The 27,218-nt window shown below is 39.2% G+C and overlaps 1 protein-coding gene across 1 annotated transcript in view; it reads right to left on the bottom strand.

Annotated features, from left to right (window-relative positions):
* The window catches only part of scara5 (scavenger receptor class A, member 5 (putative)), an 87,310-nt gene that overhangs the window by 22,957 nt on the left and 37,135 nt on the right, over window positions 1–27,218 (bottom strand). Inside the window, exons 3-8 of the mRNA XM_062437450.1 lie at window positions 21,118–21,317; window positions 19,703–19,881; window positions 19,426–19,552; window positions 19,158–19,326; window positions 8,331–8,411; window positions 4,504–4,611 (exon numbers count right to left, since the gene is read on the bottom strand). Of these exons, the coding sequence (XP_062293434.1) occupies window positions 4,504–4,611; window positions 8,331–8,411; window positions 19,158–19,326; window positions 19,426–19,552; window positions 19,703–19,881; window positions 21,118–21,317 (864 nt within the window). The remainder of the gene's footprint in view (window positions 1–4,503; window positions 4,612–8,330; window positions 8,412–19,157; window positions 19,327–19,425; window positions 19,553–19,702; window positions 19,882–21,117; window positions 21,318–27,218) is intronic.

Raw genomic sequence — 27,218 nt, forward strand, 5'->3', positions numbered from 1 at the left:
ATTTCAATCATATTAGATTTGGATGACACTCATAACCTCTGATAATGTCCCAATTTTTAACCGAAGACCAGCAGTGGTAGACATACAATCTGACACTCATTACCAAACTTTATCCTAACCACAATATAACAGCGACTGGCGCAGACATGTGTGTCTATGCAAGTTAAACCAACCCTCAAAATAGTCTTGACACCCAAAGACAAGAGAGGCTTAACCACCAACTGGCTTATATTTTCTCCACCTCAAACCTATTTCCCCTTCTTTGTACTTCTACTTTGTAATATTTTTAGTGGAGTCCTCTAAAACAGTTCGTCCCTGTAATTATTGTCTCGTAATTTGGGCATAAAACGTAAAAATTAGAGGATACCACCATGCTTCTGAGGGTTAATTTACCTCTAAAAGTTGTGGTTAACATTAGGTTTTTTTCTATTAGTGTGGAGGTGAACGAGGTTGAAAAAGAGGAGGGGGGAGAAGAGATGTAGAAACATTCAAAATAGTGTTTTTTGGACTGCAATAAAGGTGCCAGTGTCAGGTAATTTTTTAGAGCTCTTTACAGTGTAGATATATGCATGGTGGAAAAGTTAATGCGATGTTAAACCACCAAATGACTCCAAGTAAAAATCCTCTCATTTGTGGTTTCTGCAAAAATTACGGCACTTTTACGTATGACACATTCCTCCAATCAGCAGCTTGGATACGGCCATTTCTCATTTGTTTGTGTTTCAAAATAAGATTCTTTTCCAAAGTCCTTGTAACGCTAACCTCCAAAACAGTTGAGCGTCTGTTTTAGTGGGATTTGCTGCTAATATTCTGTCATGAAGTTTGAAACCACACGTCTGTTTTTGCCATGAAGCTATAAGAGGATCAGCTTTGAGTAGGCATTTATCCCACCTTTAATTTGACTTGGTTTCCAAGACCACTGGGCAGCTGCCAGCCGAGGTGGCATTCAGTCCCACCTACCATATGTTACTGTACGTATGTATGTATGTCAATGTTTGAGTAGTGTAGCTAACACTCCACCACACCCAGCTGAGCTATCAGTGTCACCTCCATTTTGACCACATCTGTAAGAACTAAATAACACTGCAGGAGAAACCTAAACACACTGGTAAGCTACTGCTGAGCCACAAGAGACAACAGATGCGTCTAATTTAAAACTACACCAAGTAAATTTGCATACAGCATGCTGGTAGCACAACGATGGGAAAATGTCTGATATTTAAGTACTTCAAGCTTCACTAAATTTTAGTCACATTACATGGCAATGTCCAAAATCTTTGTCCAGACTGAAATATCTCAATGTCTACTGGATAAATTAATATGAAACCATGTACAGACATCCATGTTCCCCAGAGTATTTCTCCAGTTTCAACTTATTGTTTTGGTTTTATAAGCACATGAAGTGTATTTTTCACTTTCAGCTCTCATCTTTCTAATTTCCAGTCACAGGAGACAGCTGTTTTCAGGGAAATTTCTTATAAATACAACTGTACCGAATGGCAGAAGGAGAAGGTTAGTGACTAACTGGTAAACCAAGATAACTAAAGCAGCTAAAGACCCAGATGTTTTTTTAAGAGATTGGTGGAGACCAAAAGCTAAAATGACTTACATGGAGATGGACAGAAATAGTACTCTAAATAACTGCTAAAGTTGCTCTTTGTCTGTTTGCCAGAACCACTTTAAAATGTGATAAGATTCCAAGACCGTGTATCTGCACCCTGTTATGGAGTTCTTTCTGCTCCCAGTTGGCCAAAACAATAACTAATGAAGCTTTAAATACTTTAAATATTGCTGATAACTTTACTGATAGCACTTAGAAGCTTTTAAACCGAAGAAAAAGCCAAGACCGAATGCACTCCCAGCTCAGTCTACCCATCATTCCTCTATAAAAAGAAACCATGAAGCTTCCCAGTGCTGTTTTAACAAGCTTTTTCAGTGTCCCTCCTCCTTCCACAGCTGAGCGACCACCTTACGCTGAGGCCCGTTCACACCAGAAGGTCTACAAACTCTTCACCCTTCACTGGTTTGTTAAACCCACAACCAGACCCCAGATGGGTGGAAGCACAGACACACTTTGTTGTAAACTGCCAGAGTGTAGACGGCCAAGCGTCCGCAAAAGCTTCTTGTTTTCTTTATCTTGTCTCCATTTTCTTGAAAACTGCTCATTTGTGTGTTGGGGCTACACAATTAACTTGTCAATGAAACAAGGTGGGCAGTGCCAGAGTTACTGTGGGTGACACTCTTTCCATGTTTGTTCAGCCATGGTGGCTATCGCTTGCTCGTGCTAATTTCTCTTGTTTTCCTGTTTACTCCGAGCAAATCAAAGGGCTTGTTTCACCAAATTAACAACATGCAAGCCATGATTTGTAACCCATGATCATTTCCTTTCACTCAATTTGACATGTTTTACTGATTTGGTGAGTCCCTATAATACTTGAGACTCATGCATGATGCATAAGCGACACTCATTTGTGAAATATGACGCTGGCATATGTTTTTCAGCAGTGCTTGCAAATTGTTTTTGTTAAACAGACCACAGATACATTAAAGGGGACATGTCATGCTTTTTTGGGATTTGCTGTTATTTATATACTGTTATGGTGTTGAATGTCTATGTTAAACATCGTCAAAGTTCTAAAGCATGACGTTAGAAATGCTCCCTGCAACTCAAAAGCAAGTGCTTCAGTCTGTTCGGTTGTACATGCCCATCAACGGTTCGGCAATAGCATTAATTACTAAGGTTGCTGCAAAAGTTTTTTTATTGTGTTTAAATTGTCCACAAATTCTGGATCCGATTTTGGCTTGAACACGTACGGATGTATCTGAGAAGTTGACATTTTGAGCAAAGATTGAGAAAAAGAAGTGAAATCCTACTATGTTTTATAGTTTGTTGATGTAGCCTTCGTAACAGCTGGAAATCTGCCATGGGGAAGCTTCCAGAAGATAGTCAGTGATAACAGAGTGGGCTCATGAAGAGGGGTCCTGAAATAGACAGGAGCTAAAACGGCCTGTTTCAGACGGAGGCTGAACTGAGGGGCTGCATAAACGGCCAATAAATAAGTCGTTTTTTGAACTATATATCAAGCAAAGCTACTCCAGTAGATATATATATATATATATATATATATATATATATATATATAGAGCTGTTAATGTTCAAGTGTCAGTTTAATATAGATTTCTTTAACAATGAAGAGCTAGAAAACATCACTTTTTTGGAATTAAAAGGTGAAACTTTTCTTGAACTGTATATCCTTTAAATCACTAAAGTTATAACAATCAACAAGGACATTAATCAACGTGAAAATTCACCAAAACTAGAGTGGAGTGGTTCCCAATATTCCAGCATGACCACTACTACTACTATTAAATACACACACAAAACACACAGATCAGCCTGGTCCAAGGTTTTGAGAGCCACTGGCCAGGATAGAGACTGTGGGACTCCAGCTCTGTACATTTCAGCCAGACTCAACTCTGATCAGCAACAGCTGTTGGCGCACATGCACACACACACACACACACACACACACACAATATACATACACAATAACATGCTGACACCAGAAAGACGGCAGCGTCTTATTATATTTGTCACGGCCATGTTTTCCCCAACAGAGCTGTATGTGTGTCTGAGTGTGTTTTTGTTATCGTTGGCACTGTCCAGCTGCTGATGCCAGAGTAGAAACACCAACTGGATACATGAATGGATGAGTGGGTGGAGGGAAGGAAGAGAGAGAAAGGAGAGGTCAACAAAGTATTGTGTGTTCAGCTGTGATGTTACATTCATTCATAGACCCTCTTCTGTCCAAAAGGTGGCCCTTTATCAGCGTGGTTGCAGATTACTCTCATGTGTACTTGGAATATATGTACGCTCATGTCAAAGAAATATATATTTACCCCACTTCTAAGTACTAGGAATACACGAAGAATAACTGGAGATATCACAAATAATGACAAACTAAAAAAACAGTAGCTACCTATTAATGATGGAAGAAGTGATGCGGTGTGACATCATAGTAGTCACAAAGCCTCTTGATTTAAACGTCTGAACTGATTTGAACTGTGAACGCGTTGACACGATTCAGCTGTGAGTTGTATAAGTCTACAGAGAGAAGCAGGCTTTTACCTCTGGACTTGTCAATAATGAACTGAGAGTGACTGAATCACTGTTGTGACTACTACTGTTGCCTCATATAAAGTACAACCTCGTGCAAATGTTGTACATTGTGATTATTACATCGTACTCAGATTTTTCAGATCGTATGTTCTCGTTGGGCTTCTAATGCGTTTAACAGTCTTGGCTGTGTCTACATCCAGAAATGTTGGCGACCTCAGTGGATCAAGTCCATTTTAAATGATGATGAAATCCAAGGAATCAGCAAAAATCAGCAGTTATTTGCCTTTAAAAAACTTCATCATCCTGTAGTATATAAGTAGAAAAGCTATAAATATAACTATATAAGATTGCATATTGATTAATGTGAGATATATCAGACATACCTTTAGGCCCAACAGGTCCAACTTCTCCTTTTTCTCCCTCACCGCCGCCGACCCCAGTCAACCCTTTAATACCTCGAGGGCCCTGGATGCCTTTTTCTCCTGTAAACCCTGAAAACACACAAACACATATGGGCTTGAGTTTAAGGAACAATAAACAACCATTTGACAGGAAAACAAGTCTGCTATGACACCATTTAAAGTGCCTTAACTACTGTGGCTTCTGTGAATATCAGTGGAGTGAAGAAAGCAATATAATGACTTTTTCTTAACATTTCCAATAAACCTTGTTGTTTCCTGTCTTCCCTCCCTACCCTGACATCATGCATGGAAGATAAATCAAATATTGGAAGTCATGGTAATGTTGGTCTGCCAACACCTCAATCTCTGAAGGCTTGCTGAAAGCGAGAAGAACTGCAACTATCTTTTGTTCCATAAATACAATCCACTTCTACCCCTGTGGCACCCAATGAGAATGTCTGTTTACAGTAAGCATACGCCAATGTCTCGAAATGAATGTGGTAATGACTTATTGATTGTGCCACTGAAGCTTTTTCAAACATCACTGTACTCTGATATGCTCTGATTGCACTGTTGTGACTGCTTAGTAAACTGAATTTAACAATTAAACTGAACGCATTATAGAGCCTGAAACATAAACTGAACTGATGATGGATAACGTCATGTTTTTTCTGCCTCTGCTGTGAAGAGTCAATAAATTCCTCCAAAAAAAAAGTCCCCGGAGGGAAAATGCTATCAATCATATTTTTGGAAGCAGTGCAGTTTTCTTTGTGTTCTGCAGGGCAGTCCAAATAGATGGTTAAACAAGTCCAAAAGAATCTGTTGGCTTACAGTAAATGCAGTATCAAAAGTACATGTCCTGCATTGCCAACAGATTGCATATGTCAGACTGTTAGTAGCATGGACAGATTGGTACACATTATACATCTGCTGTAATGTTATTTGGAATATTGTCTGACCAAGATCAAGGTTAGATTGAAACACTGCAAATTTATTGAGAGGTATTAGTACAGTGTGCTGATCTTTTGTCTAACCTTTGCCTTCAGTTTGTTTTTTTGGATGTTTGCACTCTACAATCTGTTTGTCTTTGATACATCCACTAGGGACCTTGAATATATCTGGTAGATTCAATGGGAATAGTCCAGATAAATATCACACATGGTGCTGCTACAAAAGTCAACTGATCCCAAATGTCATTACGATTAATCTTCTGGGGACAATGAATACTCATACAAAACGACATGGCAATCCATCCACTTGTGGTGAACATTTCAATCTGGACTAAATTGGTGGACAACGCAGACAATCAAAAGGCCTACATTCCCATATGGCTGCTAGCAAGTCTAAAAACTGAATATCAGTTAGTTAGTATTGTCCAGTTCTAATATGATGCAGGATTGGCTGTTTGATTGATGAGGCCCAATCTGATTTTTATCATAATTAACTGTTAAAGCTATTTTATTTTAAAATCCTCACAGGTTGACTAGTCTTTGTTCCATGTTTAGTGTAATCTTGTTGGGGTGGTTCCCCGCTAGCAAACATGGTGGTAAACGATGTGGGATTTAAGAATGTTTTTAAAGAACTGGCTTTGCAAATGTTTTTTGAGGAAGAAAATGCATTCAACACCTTTAATTGGTGGAACATCATACTGCTGCCAGTGTTGGACTTCTCTATCAGTTTGGGTCTGTTCAGGTTCACTGGCTTTTGGATCAAGTCTTGATTATCTTTGATTCTATTACAGACCAGGGCCGAATGTTTTTGGATTCTGCTCAAATTGTATTTGGCATGATGGATTTGGTCTGTTTCAGATTGGGTCCAAAACTCCTAGACATGTGAATCTCTTGAGGTCCTTGAAGCCCTTAACTTGTATTCTAATGTTTCTATTTGACTGGACTACACTTAAGTAAGCATCAGTATGTTTATTTTTGCTGCATCATATATCTTTTGTTTTTATCACATTTAGTGCTTTTTAATCAAAAGACGATCATATCTAATAGGGATTCCACAGATGGATTACATGCTGTTTTTGGAGGCATTTGTGTGTTACCAGTTATTACTTGGAGTTCTGTTTAGGGCTGCAACTAACTAAATTATTTTTTTTATTGATTAGTCTGATGATGAGGTCAGAGTCAAACATTTTCAAATGTCTCGTTTTAGTAGTCCAAAACCCAATTTACTATCATCTACAGCAAATCATTGAAGAGAAGCTTTAAACAGTTACATTTTCAGTATTTTTGCTTTAAAAAATGAATAAAATGATTCGATTATCAAAATAGTTTTATGTTGATTGACAAATTGATAATTGACTAATGGTTGCAGCATTCATTATTTTTCCAAATATTGATCAAATTTACAGATACAACAGCTCTGATATGATCCAAACAATGGGTTTTTAAATTGCTTGGTGGGGGGTGGGTTGCCATTTAGCTCGCTGTTTTCAACTAAGAACCAGGTCTTTTTCTCTTCCTGCAGACATTCTTTTTATTCACTTTTTCCTGGAACTACGGTGGTGGTGGTGGTGAAGGGGGTTTCCCCCTTCAGCAGAAAGATGATGCTTCTTGGAAATGTCATGTGAGAGTTGCAGTTCATGAGCCAGGGAATGTAGAATGGATGATGACAGGGCAACAGCATGTGAGGGGTGGTGATTCAAGAAGTACCTAGCTGCAGGGGGTCACACAACATCTGGATTCTCATTGTTGTTGTTTGTATTATACAGTATCTATGAAAAACAGTCATTTCATGGTTCTGAGGTGCCAGTTCTGCATGGATAAGGGTTCATTTTGTGGTTTTTGGTGGAATTACCTTCAAGACAAAGATAGATGACCAGTCCCACTGGCCCTGTCCACACCCTGTCTGAAAATACTGTAAATCCCCATCCACAGTCTGGTGTCTTGTTTTCTTAAGCGGATTTATATGACCTTTTATACTTTCTGCTCACTGCATTATTAATGCAACTGTATGTAATCACAAAAACAGAGGGAAAAAACATTGGCCAAAATCTGTTTTGTGTTAAAAAAAAGAGAAAAAAAAGTGGCTTTAATCTTTCATGCTACTCAAACCTAAATCCTGAGGCTTAAAAATAGCTTGTAACTCTAAATTTAGTGTTTACGTTGGACCGTTATAGGCCAGGTATTTTTTTTTTCTTTTTGACCCACTGGCTCATAAAATGTACTCATCCAAAAACCAGGCCAGTCCAAAAAAAGTGAGAAAGACATATATATGTTCACATGTATTAAATTGGAAATAGTTTAAAAACATCAATTCATTTTGTATAATTTCTCATACTTTTTTCTTACATATATTACACTTTTTTATTTTATTTTATGTTAGTATGATGCTTACAAAGATATAACACCCTAATGTTTCCCACAGACGGATGTTTTATTTGCAGTGTTTGTCACTGCAAGCATTGAATGGCATTTTGATTCACAGACTAACTTCATACTGATGTACTATTTTTTCGCTACAATTTCAGCACTGCAGTACCGTTTTACTTTTGAAAGGAAGAGGGATAAGTGCTTTTTAGTATGGGAGATGTGATGACCGCTAACTTAGATACTTTGAAACTGTGAATCTGAGGATGTTATGCTTTCCTTTTCTTTTTCACGAACATGAGGGCAGATCCAAGTGAACTGTATACAAATTATTTTATCCAATTCAATGTCACTGTTTCAGATCAATTCACAGATAGATTATGCTTCATGCAGCTTAACTGTAGTTAACTACCTATTGTAGAATTGATCAGTACTACACTTGTTTGTCTGTTTGACATTTCAGTAACTGATTAATGGTTATCTGGTTGTACCTACCTCTTAAGCCAGTCAATCCAGGGGCCCCAGGTGGCCCAAATGGACCAGTATCACCCTTCTCTCCTTTTGGCCCAGGAGGCCCTGCAGACACAATGATAAACATATGTTGTTGACATAATGCATTGGTTATAATTTGCAAAAAATAAAACATACTGCAAGATTTATCAGTGATATCTCACAGTATGCACTGCAGATATCCTTTGCTACCAACAGAATCATGCATTTATTTAATTATTTGGCCTGAAGTAGAGACAAACAAGCAAAATATTTGTAGAGAATGCTGAAAGTGAAGAAAACATCAAGGAATTTGGAAAAAAAACCTCAGTAAAAGTCAACATATGTAGTAGTCTAACAGAGACATTGCAAACCCTCTGCTCACTGCGGTCAGGACTGCTGTACACTTTGATATACAGGCATGAAACCATCTTTACTAATGGCATGATGTAATTCTTGACAACTGAAAAATGAACAAGGATTAGCTAATGATCCTTTTAAAGACAAACGTTTTCAGATGTATACAGTTTTATAGGTTTCCATCCTTTTACTTTAAACCTGTGTTGGCAGATTTTTGGCCACTTGGGGGCAGCAGAAACAAGTTGTGAAGACAACACTGACATATCATCACCTTTTAAGTTGATATGTTGAACTCGTTAGCAAACAATTGCTTATTTACACATCCAGAAGTTAGGGAGCAACATTATCTTAAAGTTATTTACAACATGTCAATGAAAAAAGTATCCCTATAATCAGACTGAGTTACTACATGAATTAATGTTTAAATTTGATTTATACTGTATGGACCACTAAGAACACAATGATTTAGAGGTCTGAAAAAAATGAACCCTTTACTGACTAACTAACTTATCCTCTGCTGTTTAAAACATTTTAGAGAGGGATAATTTGTCATTTGTCATTCATAGGAGCAGCAACAGCATTTTTTGGGGAGTGTCTATTATTACAGCATGTTGGACCACTTATCATCAAACGTGTTGCCAGAATCAAGAGAAGCAAAAATCTTGTAGATTATCAGTTAAAATGAAGCACATGGGACCAAAAATCATTTCAGAGAGCAACATGTGAGCCTTTAATTCCTGCTGATAATGATTTTATTAATTCTAGAAGTCATTATATTTATCATGCACTTGACACGCGCACACACACACGCGCGCGCACACACACAGACAGCAGCCAAATCGAAGGCCAAACTGGGCTTTACAACTGGTCAAAGGATTCAGTCCAAAAGTTTGTTGTATTTGGATTACTCTGGTGTGAGTGAGTGAAAAAAAGGCCAAATAGTGAGTGAAAGAGCGAGAGAGTGAGGACGGATTGCAAGAAAGTAGGAGAGAGAGAGGTCTGGCCACAATGGGAACCACATGTTTAGCAAGGTGGACCACAACACAGCCTGTGGGAATGCTCAGAAATTTGGGGTTTGTTATTGTCCAGCACATGTCCAGCGGGTTTGATACCTCAGAGCTGTAATGTTCTTAATTTTCAAGTTTCTGGTGCTGAGGAGCTGCAGACCCGGCTTTGAGATACAGATCTGACTCTTTGTTGCCTAGAGGTGCTTCACAACCCCTCACACTTAACTGGTTACAGCAGATCACAAGACTGTGAAAAGGTCAACGCAGGAGGGGAGGGCTATGCATCAACTCCCTCATGTAACCGTGTGTTTTTGTGTTTCTAACCTTGAATACGAATACAAGCAGAAACTGTTCAAGGTGAGGACATGTTGGGGTTTTGAGTAGAGTATAGAATTAGGGTTGAGCATAATGATTAAATGTGCCAAGGTAAATGTGCAGAAGTATTGGTTTGATTACACATTCAGTAGAAAAGTGATAAGACAAGGGCCCGATCTGACAGTTTGTAGTTCACCTCTGTTCTGGGTGGGTCTGACTAAAACTACCATGAGTCCTGGGCTTGTGCAACTTTTGATTAGACCCCAAGGACCTGAGAAGATTAAACAATATGATATCACGCTCATGTTGCATCAGCCTAAATGCATCCAATTATCGAGTTGCCAAATTCAACTCAGTAATTTGGTTTATGTTCAAAATGTTAATGATTGTCCCTGCTTTTTAAAGTTTGTAATCGGGAAAGGAGGCAGCTGTTCAATTAAATTAAATCCAATACAACTTTAAAAAAAAAAAAAGGAATTGTACCCAGCAGTTTAACCCCAAAATCAACAAATATACAAAATTATCGGGAAGGAATAAATAAATAAATTAATAAATAAATAAACACAAAGTTAAAACAACCAAAGGCTATTACAGCTGTCCGTAGAATTCTAGTATTAAATACAGTTTTAGATTAATGTTCATTACTGTGTCATGCCAAACATCTGGCCCATCCCTAAGGGGATTGCAAAACACCAACATGCAACCTTAATAGCAATATGAATATCTAAAAAACACACACATGAATAAAGCTGAAAGGAACTGAGAAACAGTGCAAAGCAACATCATGTAGGCTCACCATTCTCATTAGTTTCTTCATGATTTTCTAGTCAGTAAAACAACTCAGATCCTTCTGTTTCATTCTAATGATCTTTGAACAGATGTTAACAACACTGACGAACTAGCAAGGAATAACTGACAGAAGGTTTCCTCTGCCCAGTATCTCCAGGGAATTTGAACTGTTTTATACACATTTATGCACTGTTTATGGTCATGGCTACCACATATATATACATATTTCATTTATCAAGAGAAACATAATATTCTGTAATGCTAAATGCAATGGAAATTTTGAACACAGACAGTTAAGAGCCATTTAAAATCACATCACAACTGTTCTGAGATCTCCTTGTGTATTGTGCTAAATTGTCTATGTTTAAGATTATAGTTTGGTGAATTCATCCTGAAGGTCCTCATATGAATAACAGTACTAAAAGGGGCGTATGCATGCAGGAGATGGTTCGCTCTGGTGGTCCTGGAGAAACTGCGTCCTTGTTAAGAGTTTGTTTCAGCAGAGCTTCACGTTATTCATCTCCTGGCTCTCAGAGCCCTATTTATTCATTCGGCTGACAGAGTTTCAACAATAACATACCCTGCAGCCCCTCCAGGATCAGCCTGAAAACATCTGACAGCGCTGCATCCAAGAGCACAACATTCATGTAGAGTTTAGGCGCCTCCGTCCATCATGGAGTCTTGCATTACAAATCTGCTGTCGAGTGGAGCAACGTCTTGTCCTTTTTATTTTTTTCACAGATACAGTACAATAGACAGGCTATGATATATCACCTCATGATGTGATGATGTGATGAGGCAACATGTGTCTTTAATATGAGGGGAGATAGAAGTGTCTTGTGAAATTCATCACTGTGATGAATGATATAAGACAGTATCAGGGTTTGAGCTATTTGAGGTTACAGTATGTTGCAACTAGGAACAGGTGGACAAAACTGTGTTCAGAAAATGTCAAATGTATGTTCATAATATATGAAGACAGGTAATGATTTGTTCTGGTGGAGAATTTAGAGAAGAGTGAAGTGTGTTTGTTTTTCAGAGCGATACTGTTATAGGCAACCATTTATTTAATCACCCGCAGTAAAAGAATGACCAGTTTTCCTTCATTTCCTACATCTAAGTACTACATTCTTGTTTATTTAATAAATACTTCATCTGTAGTCAGGGCAGTGGTATGCACATGTTATCTGTGTGTGAGTCTCTGAGTGTGTGATTGTGCAAATGTGAAAGTCAGCCATGACTGAGCCACAGGACTCAAAGCAAACTCAAAACATACATTAAGTGGACATTCAGACTGTGTTGAAACAACACATGGGGCTGCATTGGTGGTGGCATGCTGCTTCAGGTACCAGAGAGACATGAGATACAATCCAGGAAGTCCAGTTTGAGTAAACAGCTTAGAGAATTTGAAGACTTCTCAGATTGCAAAACACTACACAATGGTTTATAACGGTACTCAGAGACCGGATTTTACAACTCTGGAAAGTAATCAATGTGGGAACTATATTATCTTTTGTTGCGACAATCGTGAGTTAAACAGTAGAAGCGCTCTATTTGTTTTAGAAACTAATCCACCAGGAATGTGCACTTGTACTTATTTTATTGGTCTACGCGGTGCCTTGTGAGATGACGTTGAGTTGTTTTGCAGCAAATGTCGAGCCTGGTTTAACTTTCTAGCTCATGACAGAAAAAAGTGCAGCTGAATTGCTTTCTGTGCAGAGACCCTGCGATGGTCAACAGATGACACCAACGCGGTGTCAACATGGAAAATGTTTCAGCCACATTCTTTAGGCCTCCATCCCATGTGCGTCTGACGGAACAGATACGCTCCTATTTTAATTAATACAGCTGTCTACACGGGCTGCGGTACAGCTCGTATTTCACTCGTGCTTCATGCATTTAACTTCAGAGAATCCAATTTTTACGCTTCAAGTTTTTTTTCTTCCATTTTTCATGTGGAACTCCAGTGAATGTGTGTTGGGCTCTGACTGCTGCTAAAGTGCGTGACCTACACTCAACACTGTTCCAGACACATCCTAAGTGGACACTGACGAAGGACTGAAGCTGCTGCTGCCACTCTTTTAACGTGTTGCTTTTGCCAGCAGGCTCTGTGGACATTGTGTAGGTTGTAAATTCTTCCAGGCTCCAGCTTGTCACATATGACTAACTCAGCATAAAGTCAGGCTGCAACTCAGCAGCTTTCTGCAACAACAAATTATTCATCCAATACATGTCAGCATTGCGGAATGAAAACCCTGTGACTTCTCTCTTGGTTATACTAAGATCTTAAATCAGCCTTTGAAGTTATTTTGTCTTTTGGCAAAAACCTGCCATCTGGGAAATGAAGCTTAGTGTAAATTCCAACAGGAAGACTCTTTATGTTTTTACTCAAGTCCTTCTGTGCTGCTGAGAACCTCACAGAACAACAGTTGCACTCCCTCCTGGATCATCTGGGTTGGTGACCACTGATCTACATGAGGGGTGCTGCTCTAAATTGCACTTTTGGTCCCATCTCTGTGATCACTAGAATGACATCACTCTTTTCTATGATGAGTTGGTGCATTCCTCTGATTCATTGACGTTTTCCATGGATGCTGCCCTGTCTGTGGGTTTTGGGGTGCTCTATCAAGGGTAGCGGAATATGGCCTCCTTCTTTCTCCTATTTGGATCTTCAGCATTGTAGGTACCTCATCGCTGTAGCTTGCTATTTCTGCAGCCAGCATTGGAAACTTAAACACATTTCAATTCTATGTGACAACCAAGCATTTGTTGGCATCATTAATAGGGGACACTTCTCTTCCAAAGATATCTTGGCTTTCATGAAAGTGAGTATTTCACATGATCATCAATCACCCACAACTTCATCATCACATGCCTGGTCATTACAACAAACTAGCTGATTCACTCTCCCGTTTCAATTTCCAGACCTTCTGAGGCATCTGTCCAGAGGTCTGCCAAGTACTTACTGAAGTCCCTCTTCTTCACTAACCAACATTACCCAAATCCAAAGCCCCAATTCTTAAATATCTAGACACAGCTAGTGTTTATGTGATGAAGAGTTTAGCAGGTTCCACTTTAAAAGCCGATGATTTCACTTGGAACACTTTTGCTAGGTTTTGTATCTCAATCTGTAGGCCACTTAAACCTGTTTCCGTTAAAACTGTTGGTGCTTTGAGATGTTACCGCATGGATGTTCGCCATTTTAAACCTCAGCACATTCACAGATTGTAGCCAGGATTCAGTTAAATATCAGATGTTATGATCCTTCTTTTCCTTGCTTATTTTCTAATCCAGCTGTAAAAATATTGCTAAAAGGCATTCCTAAAACTTCTCCTCCTGTTCCGGACTATAGAAAGCCTATCACTCTTTCTCTTTTGCATAGGATGCTGTCTGTTCTCAGAAAAGGTGTTTTCTCTTCATATATTGACACCCTGCTCATTGACGTATTTCTATTGACTTTGCATGCATTTTTTACAAGTGGTGCATTTACAACTTCCTCTCAGTCATTTCCCCCTAGTAGTGGGTTAGGGTTTCTTTTTCAGATCTGGCCTTTCATTCTAGTAATTTCAGTTTACGCCTTAAGTATTCTAAATGTGAAGGTACTTGCTCCATAATCATGGCTTGCACTGACTCCCCTATTTGCGCTTAGAAATCTATAATTAAATATTTGCAAATTAGTCATATCCTCTCTCCTTGATTCCTTACCCCTGGGAAGCTTCCATTTAAAGCAAGTCCTAATCAAAAGTAAGCTATCCCCCCCCCCCAGCATTTTTCAGGCCATTCTTTTAAGATAGGCGCTGCTACTTCTGCTGCCAACCAAGGTTTTTCATGTTTCTCCCTGCAACAACTGGAGCTTTGGTAATCCTCTTCCTACACCTCCTACATTCACCCAGATGTCAGCACAAATCAAAGGTCTCTGACGCCCTAATCCTGGTAAGTCATGCACATGACTGATAGGGGTGTTCTGGTTTATGGGTGTCTCAGCTACATTGTTTATCACTTTGTTTTTTTCTTTTTATGATTGACTTTTGCTAATTGCACTAATGCATCATTAAAGACATATTTCTTATCATATAGTCCACATGTCAAGAAAGGGTGTGTCGAGTCTCGTGACACCCATTACATTTTGACATTATTATTTTGCACTTCAAGTCAAGTCATGGTCTGTCATGACCTCATACATCAACATGTGGACTATTGTGACCTCAAGACACCCAACTCATAACCACAGTGACCCCAAACGCTCTTGGTCTATTGGGACCTCATTCATCATTCATTCATTTCATATTCATTATATATATAAGTATAACATATAATTGTTTGCTTTGCTATTAATTTCTCTGATTTTCCCTTTACATATATTACTAGAAATCCATTAATGAAGGTAGGCAGATAAGTAAGGTATGGATCGAGGTATATTATTATGGTTTGTATGTTCCTCTCAGTTTTCTTTTCCTTCCTTTTCTTTGGGGGATATCCTACTTTACTCTAGGCTTCACTACCCCCTTTATAAACACAGTGATGTCATGATGGGATCTAATTGCAAAGTACTTTTTATAAACATTGTGCACGTGTCAATAAAAAGAATTCACTAAAAAATACAGTATCTACTGACTGAAACACAAGCTGGTTTCTAATCTCCATGATACTGTCTGTATCTATGAGAGTGTTCTCTTCAAAAAGTAGCCAAAATTCCCTATGTTTTGTTCAATGCCAGACAAAGAAGTAGTGTCATGTCCTTTTAACACAGTGAAAATCCAGTGGGATGTTTGGTGTGGGAGATGGGGATAAAAAGCCTTTGAGCTGAGGAGAAGAACACAGTTTCATTCAGTCTCTCCTGCTTTTATTAACCCACAAACTTAATCTGTCGATATGTTTTAGTCACCTAATCTAACCATAACTTTAAAACATTACCTGAAAGTCATTTAAATGACCAAAACCTGTCCATACTCTAACCATAGGGGTAACATTTTGACTACCTATTGTTTCTGGGTATCTTTACAACACTGTGTGTAGGCCTGCATCAAAGGAACTCTCATCCGTGTGAATACATAATGCCTCTCTTTTTCTGTTTTTACACAGACAAGCACACACATACACAGAAACAGGCACACTGCTGTCAAATTGTTGTGAAACTGTAGTAGAAGGCGTTTGCTTCATGCCAATTAAACACTTAGAGAGCAGGGAAACATACATAGAGGAGAAGAGTGGAGAGAAAAGAAAAGAGTGGAATACCACTCAGCGAGGGCCAAGACTCGCAGTCGTGCAGTCATGCCATTTCACCAATATTACAATATTTTCTTCATGAAACTGGAACATACGGCTGGTGTTCCCTTTCTTTGAGGCAGAAATAAATTTTGAGCGGTTCTGTTTTTGGCAGTTTAGAGTTTTTTGCCGAGTATGTTTTAAAAAGGACTCTCTGTGTGGCAACGAGCTCGTACTAGTTCATTTAGACACTGAACATGACAATAAACATGACGTTGTATTGTTATGTGGGTGCTGTCATATCTCAGACTTGGTTTGGAGACTTTTAACAGAAAGCCTGCATTACAAACTGAAAGAGTGGAGTTTGAAAGACTTGGACAGAAAGTTTCTGACAAACACATTATGAGTTACATTTTGGAAATTTTAGTCCCCGGTGTTTTTGGAACTTTGACCCATTCTAGAGTCAAAAGGTCAGGACATTTTGGCCTCTACGGAACTTTGTTTTTAAACCATTCTTTTGCAATAAATCTGTGTCTTACAAGTACCAATTGTTGAAAACCTTTGTTTTGTATGAGTCGAGGTTTTTGGTGATGTAAACGACAAAACTCTAACCAGAATCAATTGTCATGATGGCAAAAATTTTGAAAACAAGGTAAGATATAGAAATAAGTCAAGTTAGGTTTAATGATTTTCTACATTGTGTCCTTTTATAGTCCAAACTGCCAAAAATATCTTACTACAAAGTCCAATTAGGAGCCAGCCGAGATCTTTTGATCATAATTCATAATCTACTTCAGCAGGGAGTTTACTTTAATGTCAAATTCTTTTTTTCTTTGACATTTTAAGGTACTGAACAAAATATCAGCTCTAAATGACCTAAATCCCAAAGTATTTGCATTTACCTTTGACCCAGATGTCTATTCACTAATGAGACATCACTAAATAATGACCTCATACATATACAATATGTAAGTTGTTATTAAAATCAACTTGTACATTTTCCCAGAATGGTCCCATGTTAAATAATACAATTCTGTTCAATCATTTACGATCTGGAGAGCTAAGACATAACATTTTATCATTAGGTGATGTTTAAACATTTCTCATGTTCGTTTATCATTAATACACCAAGTACCATGTGGCATGAATATTACTGTGTGACTCACAGAGGAATAAAAGGCAAATTAGCTGTATGGAACAAGAAGATAGAGAGAAGGATAAGAGGGAAAAAAGGAGGAACATGAAGAGAACAGAAGAGAGTAAACATGGATAGAGATGTAAAACTTTTTCTTGGCAAAGGTTACTGTGCGCTAACAACACACAAATGGGCTGTGGAGCTTAAACTAATGACAGAGCTGAGTGGTTGAGTTTTCATTCTGTATGAAGCGTCTAAATTTAACCCACAATTGTTTCCAGGCTCAGGAGAAACAGCATCCCACCCACATGTGAAGCAGACACGAGATCAGGGGTCCCATTCGGTTTAGATTGCCATCAATCAGCTCGGGCCGTGTCCCCTGCCAACATTACATCACAGCATTCCTATTTTGATTTTTAACAAGCCAGGGAAGTCATTTTGTACCCTGGCAGCGAGAGTCGTACCACGTCGGGACTAATCAGGTCTGAACACATTGGAGTAAGAACATTCGGGGTTGCTCAATACCCCCGGGCAGAAATCCCACGGTGTGAAATCACGTTTGCATGCTGGGGTCACTTGAATTTAATCACACTGCAAACATCTATTGGCTAAGATGAGATATTGTAAAACATCTTTCTTGTTGAGTTCCGCCCAAAGGGATCCATTATACTAAGGGGTAAAGTTCTCACATTCTCATGTTTTAATATTCTCTTACTCTTGTCCACACGTCCAAACGTCTGTCAGCAAAACACTGAACTCTGCATTAGTCCATTGCCTCGCATGACCATATGAGCCTCATATGATCATGTGTGTGAAGGGTTCAAAATGCAATTTAAATGTATATCACGTATCTCTCGATTTCTTCATGAGGCATAGATGTTTTGTTGTGTGAATTTCCCATAATACATATATGGAATTTATTTTCTTTGTACTGTATGTTTAGCACACATGCATTATACCTATCTATGAAGTCTTTTCATGTTGTTTAATGCTCTGTTTTCAGAGGGAATGGCCTCATTTCTGCACAACAATAAAGTTTTGTTTACATTTTTGTCAACACAGAAACGTATTCCCATAAAAAATGATGTTTTTAAGTATTTATCTCAATATTTAGTTTAACTTTGATCTTTGCAATTACTCTTTCTGTGATTTTCATGTAATTTCTGATACATAAATTGTATAAGTTGCAATTTTACCTCATGTGTTGGTACAGTAAGCAGTAGCACACACAGACTCTTTAGAGGGCAGACGTGAAAATAAATAAGGGGCACCTCTTAGATTCCAAATATGTGGGTCTGGTTTAATCTAACTTGACGGACATTTAAGACAAACACACTAAATCAGTTACAGTAGGTTTTGGTAATTTGCAGAAGAGAAAAATGATTGAAAACTGGCATTTCTGAACTGCTTGAAGAATATAAACCCAGTAGATCTCTTGAATCTTCAGGTAGCAGTCAGCTAGAGGAACCCGGAGTCAGATCCAAACATAGTTTAGGATTCTTTTAGCTACTTAGGCTGCACACAGGTGGAGCATCTTCTTGGTTATCGTGTGCTCAGACTTCAGCCTCTTTCAAATCTACATTTAAACATTGTCTTTAACTGCACTTTAATCCATTTTTCTTTTAATCTTACAAAATTTGGGGCACCTAATAATCATTGTGTTTTAATGTGTATTTAGGACCTTCAAATACTGTTGAAAAAACAGTTTAACTTCATGAACATTATGTAACCTTGCTGTCTACAAAAAAAAAATCACTTTTGAACTCTATTGAGTGCAGCTCTAAACTAGATGTCTGGATGCATTTTGACCTGCAAATCCCTAAATGAACACTTACAGTACTGGACAAGAGCACTTCAGCTATCCACAAGGACACTTATGAGGGACATTCAGGCCGACTAGAGGGGCACCAGGAATGCTTAAGTGCCACTTCGGAAATGTTCCTTTTGGGGAACATTTGGGAGGTTAACAAAAGCCTCTTTTGGAGCACAAGTCTGAACAGACATCCATATCTCTTAGCTGACCTTCTAATATGGTGAGGTTCTTCAGGGTCATGGAGTGCTCCCAGTCCTTCAGGCGGAGGTCCTCTGTGATTGTGTTGAGGATCTCCATCTCGTTCCTCAGCTGGGCTTCTGTGTGGACGTGTGTCACCCACAAACTGGAGGTGTCCTCTGTGATGTTGCTAATCTGGATCTGAGCAGCAGTAGAGCATGAATTAGGACTGATAACAGCAGCAGTGGTTTAGTGTAGTGCAGTAAGACACTTTCTTTTAAACCGTAAAGGACTCCTAACCTGCAAGTCCTGTATTTTCAAGTGGTGGACACTGATGTCATTGCTGAAGGTGTGATTGACAGCTCCCACTGTCCAGTTAACCTCGTCCAGTTTCTCTCTCAGCCCACTCACCTGTCCTGAGGTTTCCCTGAAACAGAAAATCACTATACTTTAACATCAATACTACAGTATATTCATTCCTCCTTTCTTTGCCAGTGTGTTCTGCTTATGTTATTTTGCATTATTATGTGATTATATGTTGATGCTTTTCAACTGAGAGTCTTCACTGACTGTTTACCTGAGCAGGATGTCCTGGTTGCGGAGCCAAATGGAGGTTCGGGCCACCTCTGCACCCAAGCCCGTGAGGTTCCTGTTGGCGGAGGTACTGAGAGATGCCAGTCTGTCATCCAGCTGCACCAGGTATCCCTCTGACTGGAGGGAGTTAGCCTGGACGTTCCTCAGCTCCACCTCCAGACCCTGCAGGTTAAGATGTACAACTTATCTCCATTGCTATCATTGCTATCATTACTGCTTCATGTTTTTAGCTGTAAACTAGCACTAACACCAACTTCAGAACAGATCTAAAGTTCTAAAAATACTTCTTATAACTGTTGCTGTACTTCTGTTTTTCCTTTTAGGAGACTTTAATCATAAGTTTGATGCTGAGATACTGTTTTACATATCTGCTTCAGGCAATCTGCAATCATGTTCAGAACTTTACAATCAATAACAAGCTTATCTCTCACTGCTTTCACTTGATAAAATCTGAGCAGCGGGAATACTTTAAGCAGGGTAAGATAAAACATTTTTTGTCATTTAGGCTTTTGCACTTGGGAGCCAATCATGATTAAAGGAAATGGGAAGTGGGTGGGGGAGTACATTTTTTGGGGATTATTCAGTTTCCATCTGTTTGGTGGGGTGTTGATAGAACATGATTTACTGTTGTGGTATTTATCTGAAATATAGTAGCAATATGATATATAGCAGTAGCCAAACTTGGACAAGTCACAACATATTAATCTCACTGAATACCCCATCATTAAACTCCATGTCCCACAGGCCCCCGAGCACCCACATGGGACATCTGGTGATTTCAGGAGATATAGCCAATGTTTCCAATGTTCAACTTACTTTGTGGCCTGAAAGCCTCCTTTATATTTTACCAGTCAGTTCTTTCTTATAGTCCATTGATATAAAAGGGTGTCAGTTTGCATCACCTTGTGAACCGCTAGTGTCTGACCTGATTGGCTTGAACAAATGCACAATAACTTTCAAACCAAGCCACTTTAACACATTCAGTCCAATAACAAAACACCTAAGCACCAAAACATCCAGGCCTAAGACGGAGCCCCTAACAGGTGGCAGAGGAAGGCTGTACTTCCTGTTGTGTTACACCACATCTGCCTTAATCGCCTGCAATTTAATTATTCCAAGCAGTGCAAAGTTTACACATGGTTTCCTAAGTTTGTATAGTGTCCCACATTGTTTGGTGTGGGATTTTGATGACTTTGTGTGAGGATTTTTCGATTCAGACCTCAGATCTAGAGTGAGAACTACAGTAAATATCTGTGTTGAATCATTACTAGATGACTCAAAATGCGGTTTTAAAGGTGTTGTGTGGTCATGAGTAGTGACTATGTTGTAATGCTGTGTCCTGTAACAGTTACAAGGTCTGAAACCTTGTTCTGTAAACTGTTTTCAGTGTTGTGGTACCTTGATGAGGATCTCCAACCTCTGCAGCCAGTCGCTGTGGTTCTGGAAGAGGTTCTCCAGTTTCCAGATGTTCTCCAGCAGGTCGGCCTGCGTGGACGCCTCTCCCAGGTTTTGCTGAAGCAGCCGAGAACGCTCCGAAATCCGAGTCACGTTCTCCATCAGCACCTCCTGTCGCTCTGAAGAAACCTGGGAGCGAGACACTGGGGGAGGAAAAAGAGAGGAAAATAAAGTAAGAGGTCTGTGCTCGGTTCTGAATCACTGATCCCTCAGCTACGATGAAGTCCCCAAATTGAGTATCATTTACTATCAATCACTGCTGCCAGCTTGGATCTAGCCAACACTGTAATGCAGAGCAGATGTCGGCTCAGTCGCCTCCATTAATTTCGGTTGTCTGTTCTTACTAACTGCTTTGTTTTGTTAAATCAAGATCAAGATATTTTTATGAGTTCAAAACCAGTTGGCTTACTATGATGTTCTCTGTGCCATAATGCCTATTTTGGACATTTTGTCTTCATTTTGACTGATGTTGAGGTTGGACTCAACATGTTGCCGTTCCTCCAACGCCTGCAGGCGAGAGAGAGAGTGTCAGCCCAGAGTGGATTTTTTAAAAAGGTGACGTAAAGATTCCTTTCAATTTGCTGTTGATCTTTCTCCTCCATTTAAATGAGAAAAGGGGGGGGGGGGGGGGGGGTTCTGAAATCATTTATAAGTTTTAATGTGTAATATGGTAATTTGGTGTTGAAAATTCAAGATGAAACACTAAGATGAAAGGAAGCAATATGGGGAAAGTAAGAAGGACAACATGTTTGGCGTTGAGAGATACTTTGCAGAGATGGTTGGGAGACGAACTGGACAGGACAACTGTTTTGTTAGCTGTGACATCACATTTTCTGACAGCTTACATAATGCCAATGAACCTTTCTTCTCTTGTTTTTGGCGATAGCATAAAGACCACTTCTTTTTTGGCATTTCTTAAGCGTGTCTAATAAGAAAAAGCCCCTTGGTTTCATGTTCTGTTGGGAGCATGTTGCGTGGTAACGGCTCCAGAGCCCAGGAGATATTTTGAAACCAGATCCTCAGCATCATGCCATGACGGCATCCTCTCTGCAGGACAACAGGGACCAATGTGTTAAAAAAAACAAAAAAACAGTGTTTGCCTCAGATGAAGAAAAAATAGGCTTTACTTGGGAAATGGGAGGAAGCAGATAATTCCCTTCACACATGCTCTTTGATACGCTGATGCTCGATAGTACACACACTCTGAATGTTTCTGTTTCCACATACCAAGGAGAGTAATAAAAGTGCATGTGTGAGTGTGTATGTGTGTGTGTGTGTGTCTGTTCTAACGTCAAGGCCAAAACATGACTGAATGACCTCAGAGCAAGAAAAGCACCGCAAAGCCGCACTGCTGCAAACAAACCATCTAAATTCCCACTCATTATATGTGTTAGGTTTACGTCTAATGATCTGAAAAACGAAATAAGCTGAAATTTCTCCACTACACAGGCCGCTTAATTGCTAAATGATGGTCTGTCAGCAGCAGTGTTTTTTTTTTTTGGGGGGGGGGGGTTTCAGGAGAACATGGCAGCACGCACACACATACAAAGATAAGACCAGGGCCCTGTTTCAGAAAATGGGCTATAGGAAAACTCTGAGGTTGTTAACCCTGAGATGAAGGAAAATTTGGATTTTCATTCCAAAAAGCAAATTAACTTAAACTCGAGGTTAGTTACCATGGTAACTGACTCTGTAAAGCTATCCTGCTCTCTGGCAGGTTTTCTTCAACAAACCCTGAGTTTCTTTTTGTCTCCTTTCTCTTACAGAGCCAGACACGCTGCTTCATTTCCTCATTCATTCAACAGGTATATAAGCGCACTAATTAGTAAGTTTTCTGTCTGTCAGAAATGAATCAACCTGATTGGATTTAGTTTGTTATTCAGGACTAATTAAAGTTGCTGCTTTTATGTGAATCAGTCATTTCTTTGAATAGCAGTTTTTGCCTTCACATAAATATTACACATCGTAAATTCGCTCTCAAGACAGCTGACAGTTTGTTAGAGCAGCTTCTGCACCGAAATCTTTATTGCATATAATGTATGATCTCAGTTTAAATTTAAAAATTCAGTATGAAGGGAGGACCTTGGTAGCTGAGTGGTTAAGATGCATGCCACATAAAGGCAGCGTCCCTGGTTCGATTCCAGCAAGGGACCTTTGCTGCAGGTCATCCCTCTCTCTCTGTCTCTGTTTGCTGCTGGCCTCTATGCCACCAACTTTCAAATAAAGGCAAAAAAGCGAAAGGAAGGTAGCACTGTCACTTCACAGCAAGAGGGTTCTGGGTTTGAATAAATCAGTATGAAGCTTTAGACATGTAGGTGAATCATTATCTCTGTCAATCATACAGATGGAAAATCATTTCTATTACTTTGAAGATCTTAATATCTCTGAATGAGCAGGATTGTGGTGCAGCTGCAGAATGTAGAAAAGAAGAAGAAATGGAAAAATAAAATGGAGAACAAGACGTGGGGGGGGGGGGGGGGATGAGGAGAAGAAGAACAATGATAGAAGATGAAGGAATGCAGCTAGAGAAGGCCAAGAAGAAGAGAAAAACATCGAAGAAGAAAGCAGTTTTCACGCCAACTAGCTGAACTCAAACTTCATGGCAGTCAAGCAAAGAAATCTTGACTTTTTTAAATGTTAACACTTGAGAAAAACACCATTTCCCAACAGCGACAAAATAGACATCAATACCACATAATCTTGTATGGATAATTTAAAAGTTACCGAGGGAGCAGCGGCAGAGAGCTTAATGTTAATGCAATCCAAGAATGGTTTCCAAATTTTCTGAAATTTGGGACCACAGTGCTGTTTTTACGAGTTTAAGGTGGAGAATTAAGTTTCTTAACCACAGACTGTTTGGGGGCTGTTGGTTCTCACAGTTCAGAACAACTGTGTGGTGTTAGAGTCAAGACTTATAAACTTAGAATCATATCTTATTACCAGAACATATTTACGCAGATTTTCCAACACGTCTCGCTTTGTTTCTCTGGTTACGTCGAAGAAAGGAATTATCCATCAGCATTAGCATCTATCCACAATAATTGATGTCTGTTAAGTTAATTTGTTAGCATGGAGAGCTTTGAATAAACAACATTCAACCAGACCGCAGAGGTCACAGCCAGGCTGATCACACTGATATTTCTATTTCTATAGCAGTATTAAGATTTATTTTCCCAATTGGGGGCAGCAGAACAGGATGGAATCTGGCACATATTATCAAACAGCTGCCTATTTACACATCCAACAGACAGAGAAACATTATATTTCATTTGGAATCAAGTTTGTGTCCCTCTGGTGAATGTAAGTCCAATATCAAGTTGCTAAGTGGAGCTTGGAGATTCCCGATTGCCAAAAATCAAAGACAAAACATGATTTCTCAGATACGAAGTTGAAATAATTGAAACTGATAAACAATATAAATCTATACAATAAATACATTATCCTGTAGAGTCCTTAGTTTCTACGTTTAGTATTATTGAAGGTATTGTTTAAAGCAAAATTGGGAATGGGGAAGAAAACGGATTAAATATTTCGGTAAAAAAGCGGCACCTCCCACTTTGCATCTCTTTTCACCCTTTTTTAGCTCTTTTTTGGTCTCCACCAGCTCCTGAGGTAAATATCTAGCCCCAAGCTGCTGAATACTCCTCTATGTTCACCTGCTGAACAGCCATCATACAGCATGGGTTTTTCATGGTTTTTTTTGCTGAAAACAACTGCCAACAATGCTGATGGGAAGGCCGACACTGGAAGTTACCAGCTGCAAAACCAAAACTATGAGCTAAGAGACACCAAAATGCTGCAGAGTTGGATAATAATCCTCTATCATTTTATCACTATGAGTTCCCACTTTCACATTACACATAGTCATTTGAGTCATTGTTAATATAAAATCATTAATTATTGAAACAGTCACAGGTCATTTGCTTATGGTAATCTATTATTCTAGTATCAATGATTGACTTTGCAGTCATTTCTAGCACATAAGAAGCATGTCAATGACATCCTTAATAGTAGGAAAACATGGACTAATTGTAATTGGATATTGTCAAATAGAAGAAATGCAATGTACTATAACCATCCAATAAGAAAAGAGAACATGAGTAGGTTACGTAATCTTTATCTAACCAGACTGTTAATGAGACAGAAGTTTTTTGAAGATGTCACCTTGTGGTATGGCAACTTGTCATAGGCAACTTTAGATTGTTTTTGAAAGACTGAACACTTCATAGAAGAAAATAATTGATAAGTGACAAATGTTAGTTGCATCCTTGGTTTAACTTTCTTCCCACAACATTTTTTTTATAACTTATAAGACCAAAATGTACATGTATTTGATATAAACGTTTAGAGTGGCAGCTGAAGTGTAAATCAAACTAGGGAAGGATTAACATTTATTGTCTTAGTCAGAGTACTTCCTGGATTGCACTAGAAAAAATACATATTGCACATTAATCTAATAAAAAGAAACTAGGCAGGAAAAGATTAATACCCTGTAGGGCAGTAATTGCACTTCTCTTTCATTCATCAGCTCTCATCACCATCACACTGCTGTTACAACTGGAAAGATGAGTCATTAAGGTGACTTCAGACGATGATGATGATGATGAGAAAGACTGAAAGATGAACAGTGTGTCTGACAAATCCATTTCTAGCCTCTCCCAGCTCCGCTGTGAAGGATGGGAAAGTCATTTTGTGTCTTTTCCATTCTGCTACTATTCTTCCCTCTCTTTATCTCTCTCTCTCTCACTTTCTCACACACACACATGCACATACACACACACACACACACACACACACATGTTGACCTAGGTCACCTTTGAGGACATTACATAGACTTACATTAATTTCCTGGCGACTTACCTAAAGCATAACCACTACCTGCTTCACCTTAACCTAACATTAACCACTGACCCAAAAATCAGCTTTTCCCAACTATCACACACACACACACACACACACACACACACACACACACACACACACACACACACACACACACACACACGCACACACGCGCACGCACGCACGCACGCACGCACGCACGCACGCACGCACGCACGCACGCACACCCCAATTGGGGACACGGCTTTTGTCACCAATTGGAAATGTCATCTCCAATTAACTGAAATTTGTCCCTGAAAGTAGACTGTGACACCCACACACACACACAGTGGCAATGCAGCAATATTTAAAGCCGATTAGCCCCAAATTTACAGCTTCATGCTCTTTGATTCCTTCTGGGGAGAAGAGGACACTTTATCCGTTCATCTATCAAATGCTCTTTTCTGGCAGAGCGAGCCAGCTCAACAGCTGGGCTTCAGTGCGTAATGTGAATGGATTCTGCATTAATGATTCGGTCCTCGCATGGTCTCTATATATACTTGCACTGCACTAAACTTTTAGGCACTTTAGACGTTTTCAATTCTCATCCATTATGCAACACCATCAAGGAGGCGTCTCATCGGTGCCAAATGTATTCTGCTGCATGACAACGGCCTCAAACACGAAGCCAGAGTCATAGAGAAGTATCTACAGCTACAAAAGGAACAAGGAGTCCTGCAACAGATGGATCGGCCCCCGCAGAGGCCTGATCTCGACGTCATGGAGTCAGTCTGGGATTAGATAAAGAGACAGAAGCTAATCCACAGAAGAACCGTGGTAACCTTTAAAAATTGTGAGCAGGTGGACCGAGAAGTACTGATGCTGTTTGAAAGGCAGAGCTGCTCACAAGAATTATTGATTTCATTTAGTTTGAAGTTAATTAATACATTGAATCTATTGATGGCATTCGTTTTGAAACAGTCTAAAACTGATTGACACTCTTGCAGTGTTTTCTGCCTTTAACAGGAGATTCTGACTCTTTCAATTCTTATTTCTTGCCTGGTGAATTTGTAGATGAACAGAATAGCTAAAGAGTATTAATGCAATTAAAAGAAACTAAGAAGCGTAACATACATTACAAGAAGTTCTGTTTCTGGGTTAAATATGTGTGTGTATTTTTATGTTTTATGTTCATTCAGCCCTGGAAATAAGGGATCTGGATG

The sequence above is a fragment of the Scomber scombrus genome, chromosome 17 (genome assembly GCF_963691925.1).
Source record: "Scomber scombrus chromosome 17, fScoSco1.1, whole genome shotgun sequence".
NCBI lineage: Eukaryota > Metazoa > Chordata > Actinopteri > Scombriformes > Scombridae > Scomber > Scomber scombrus.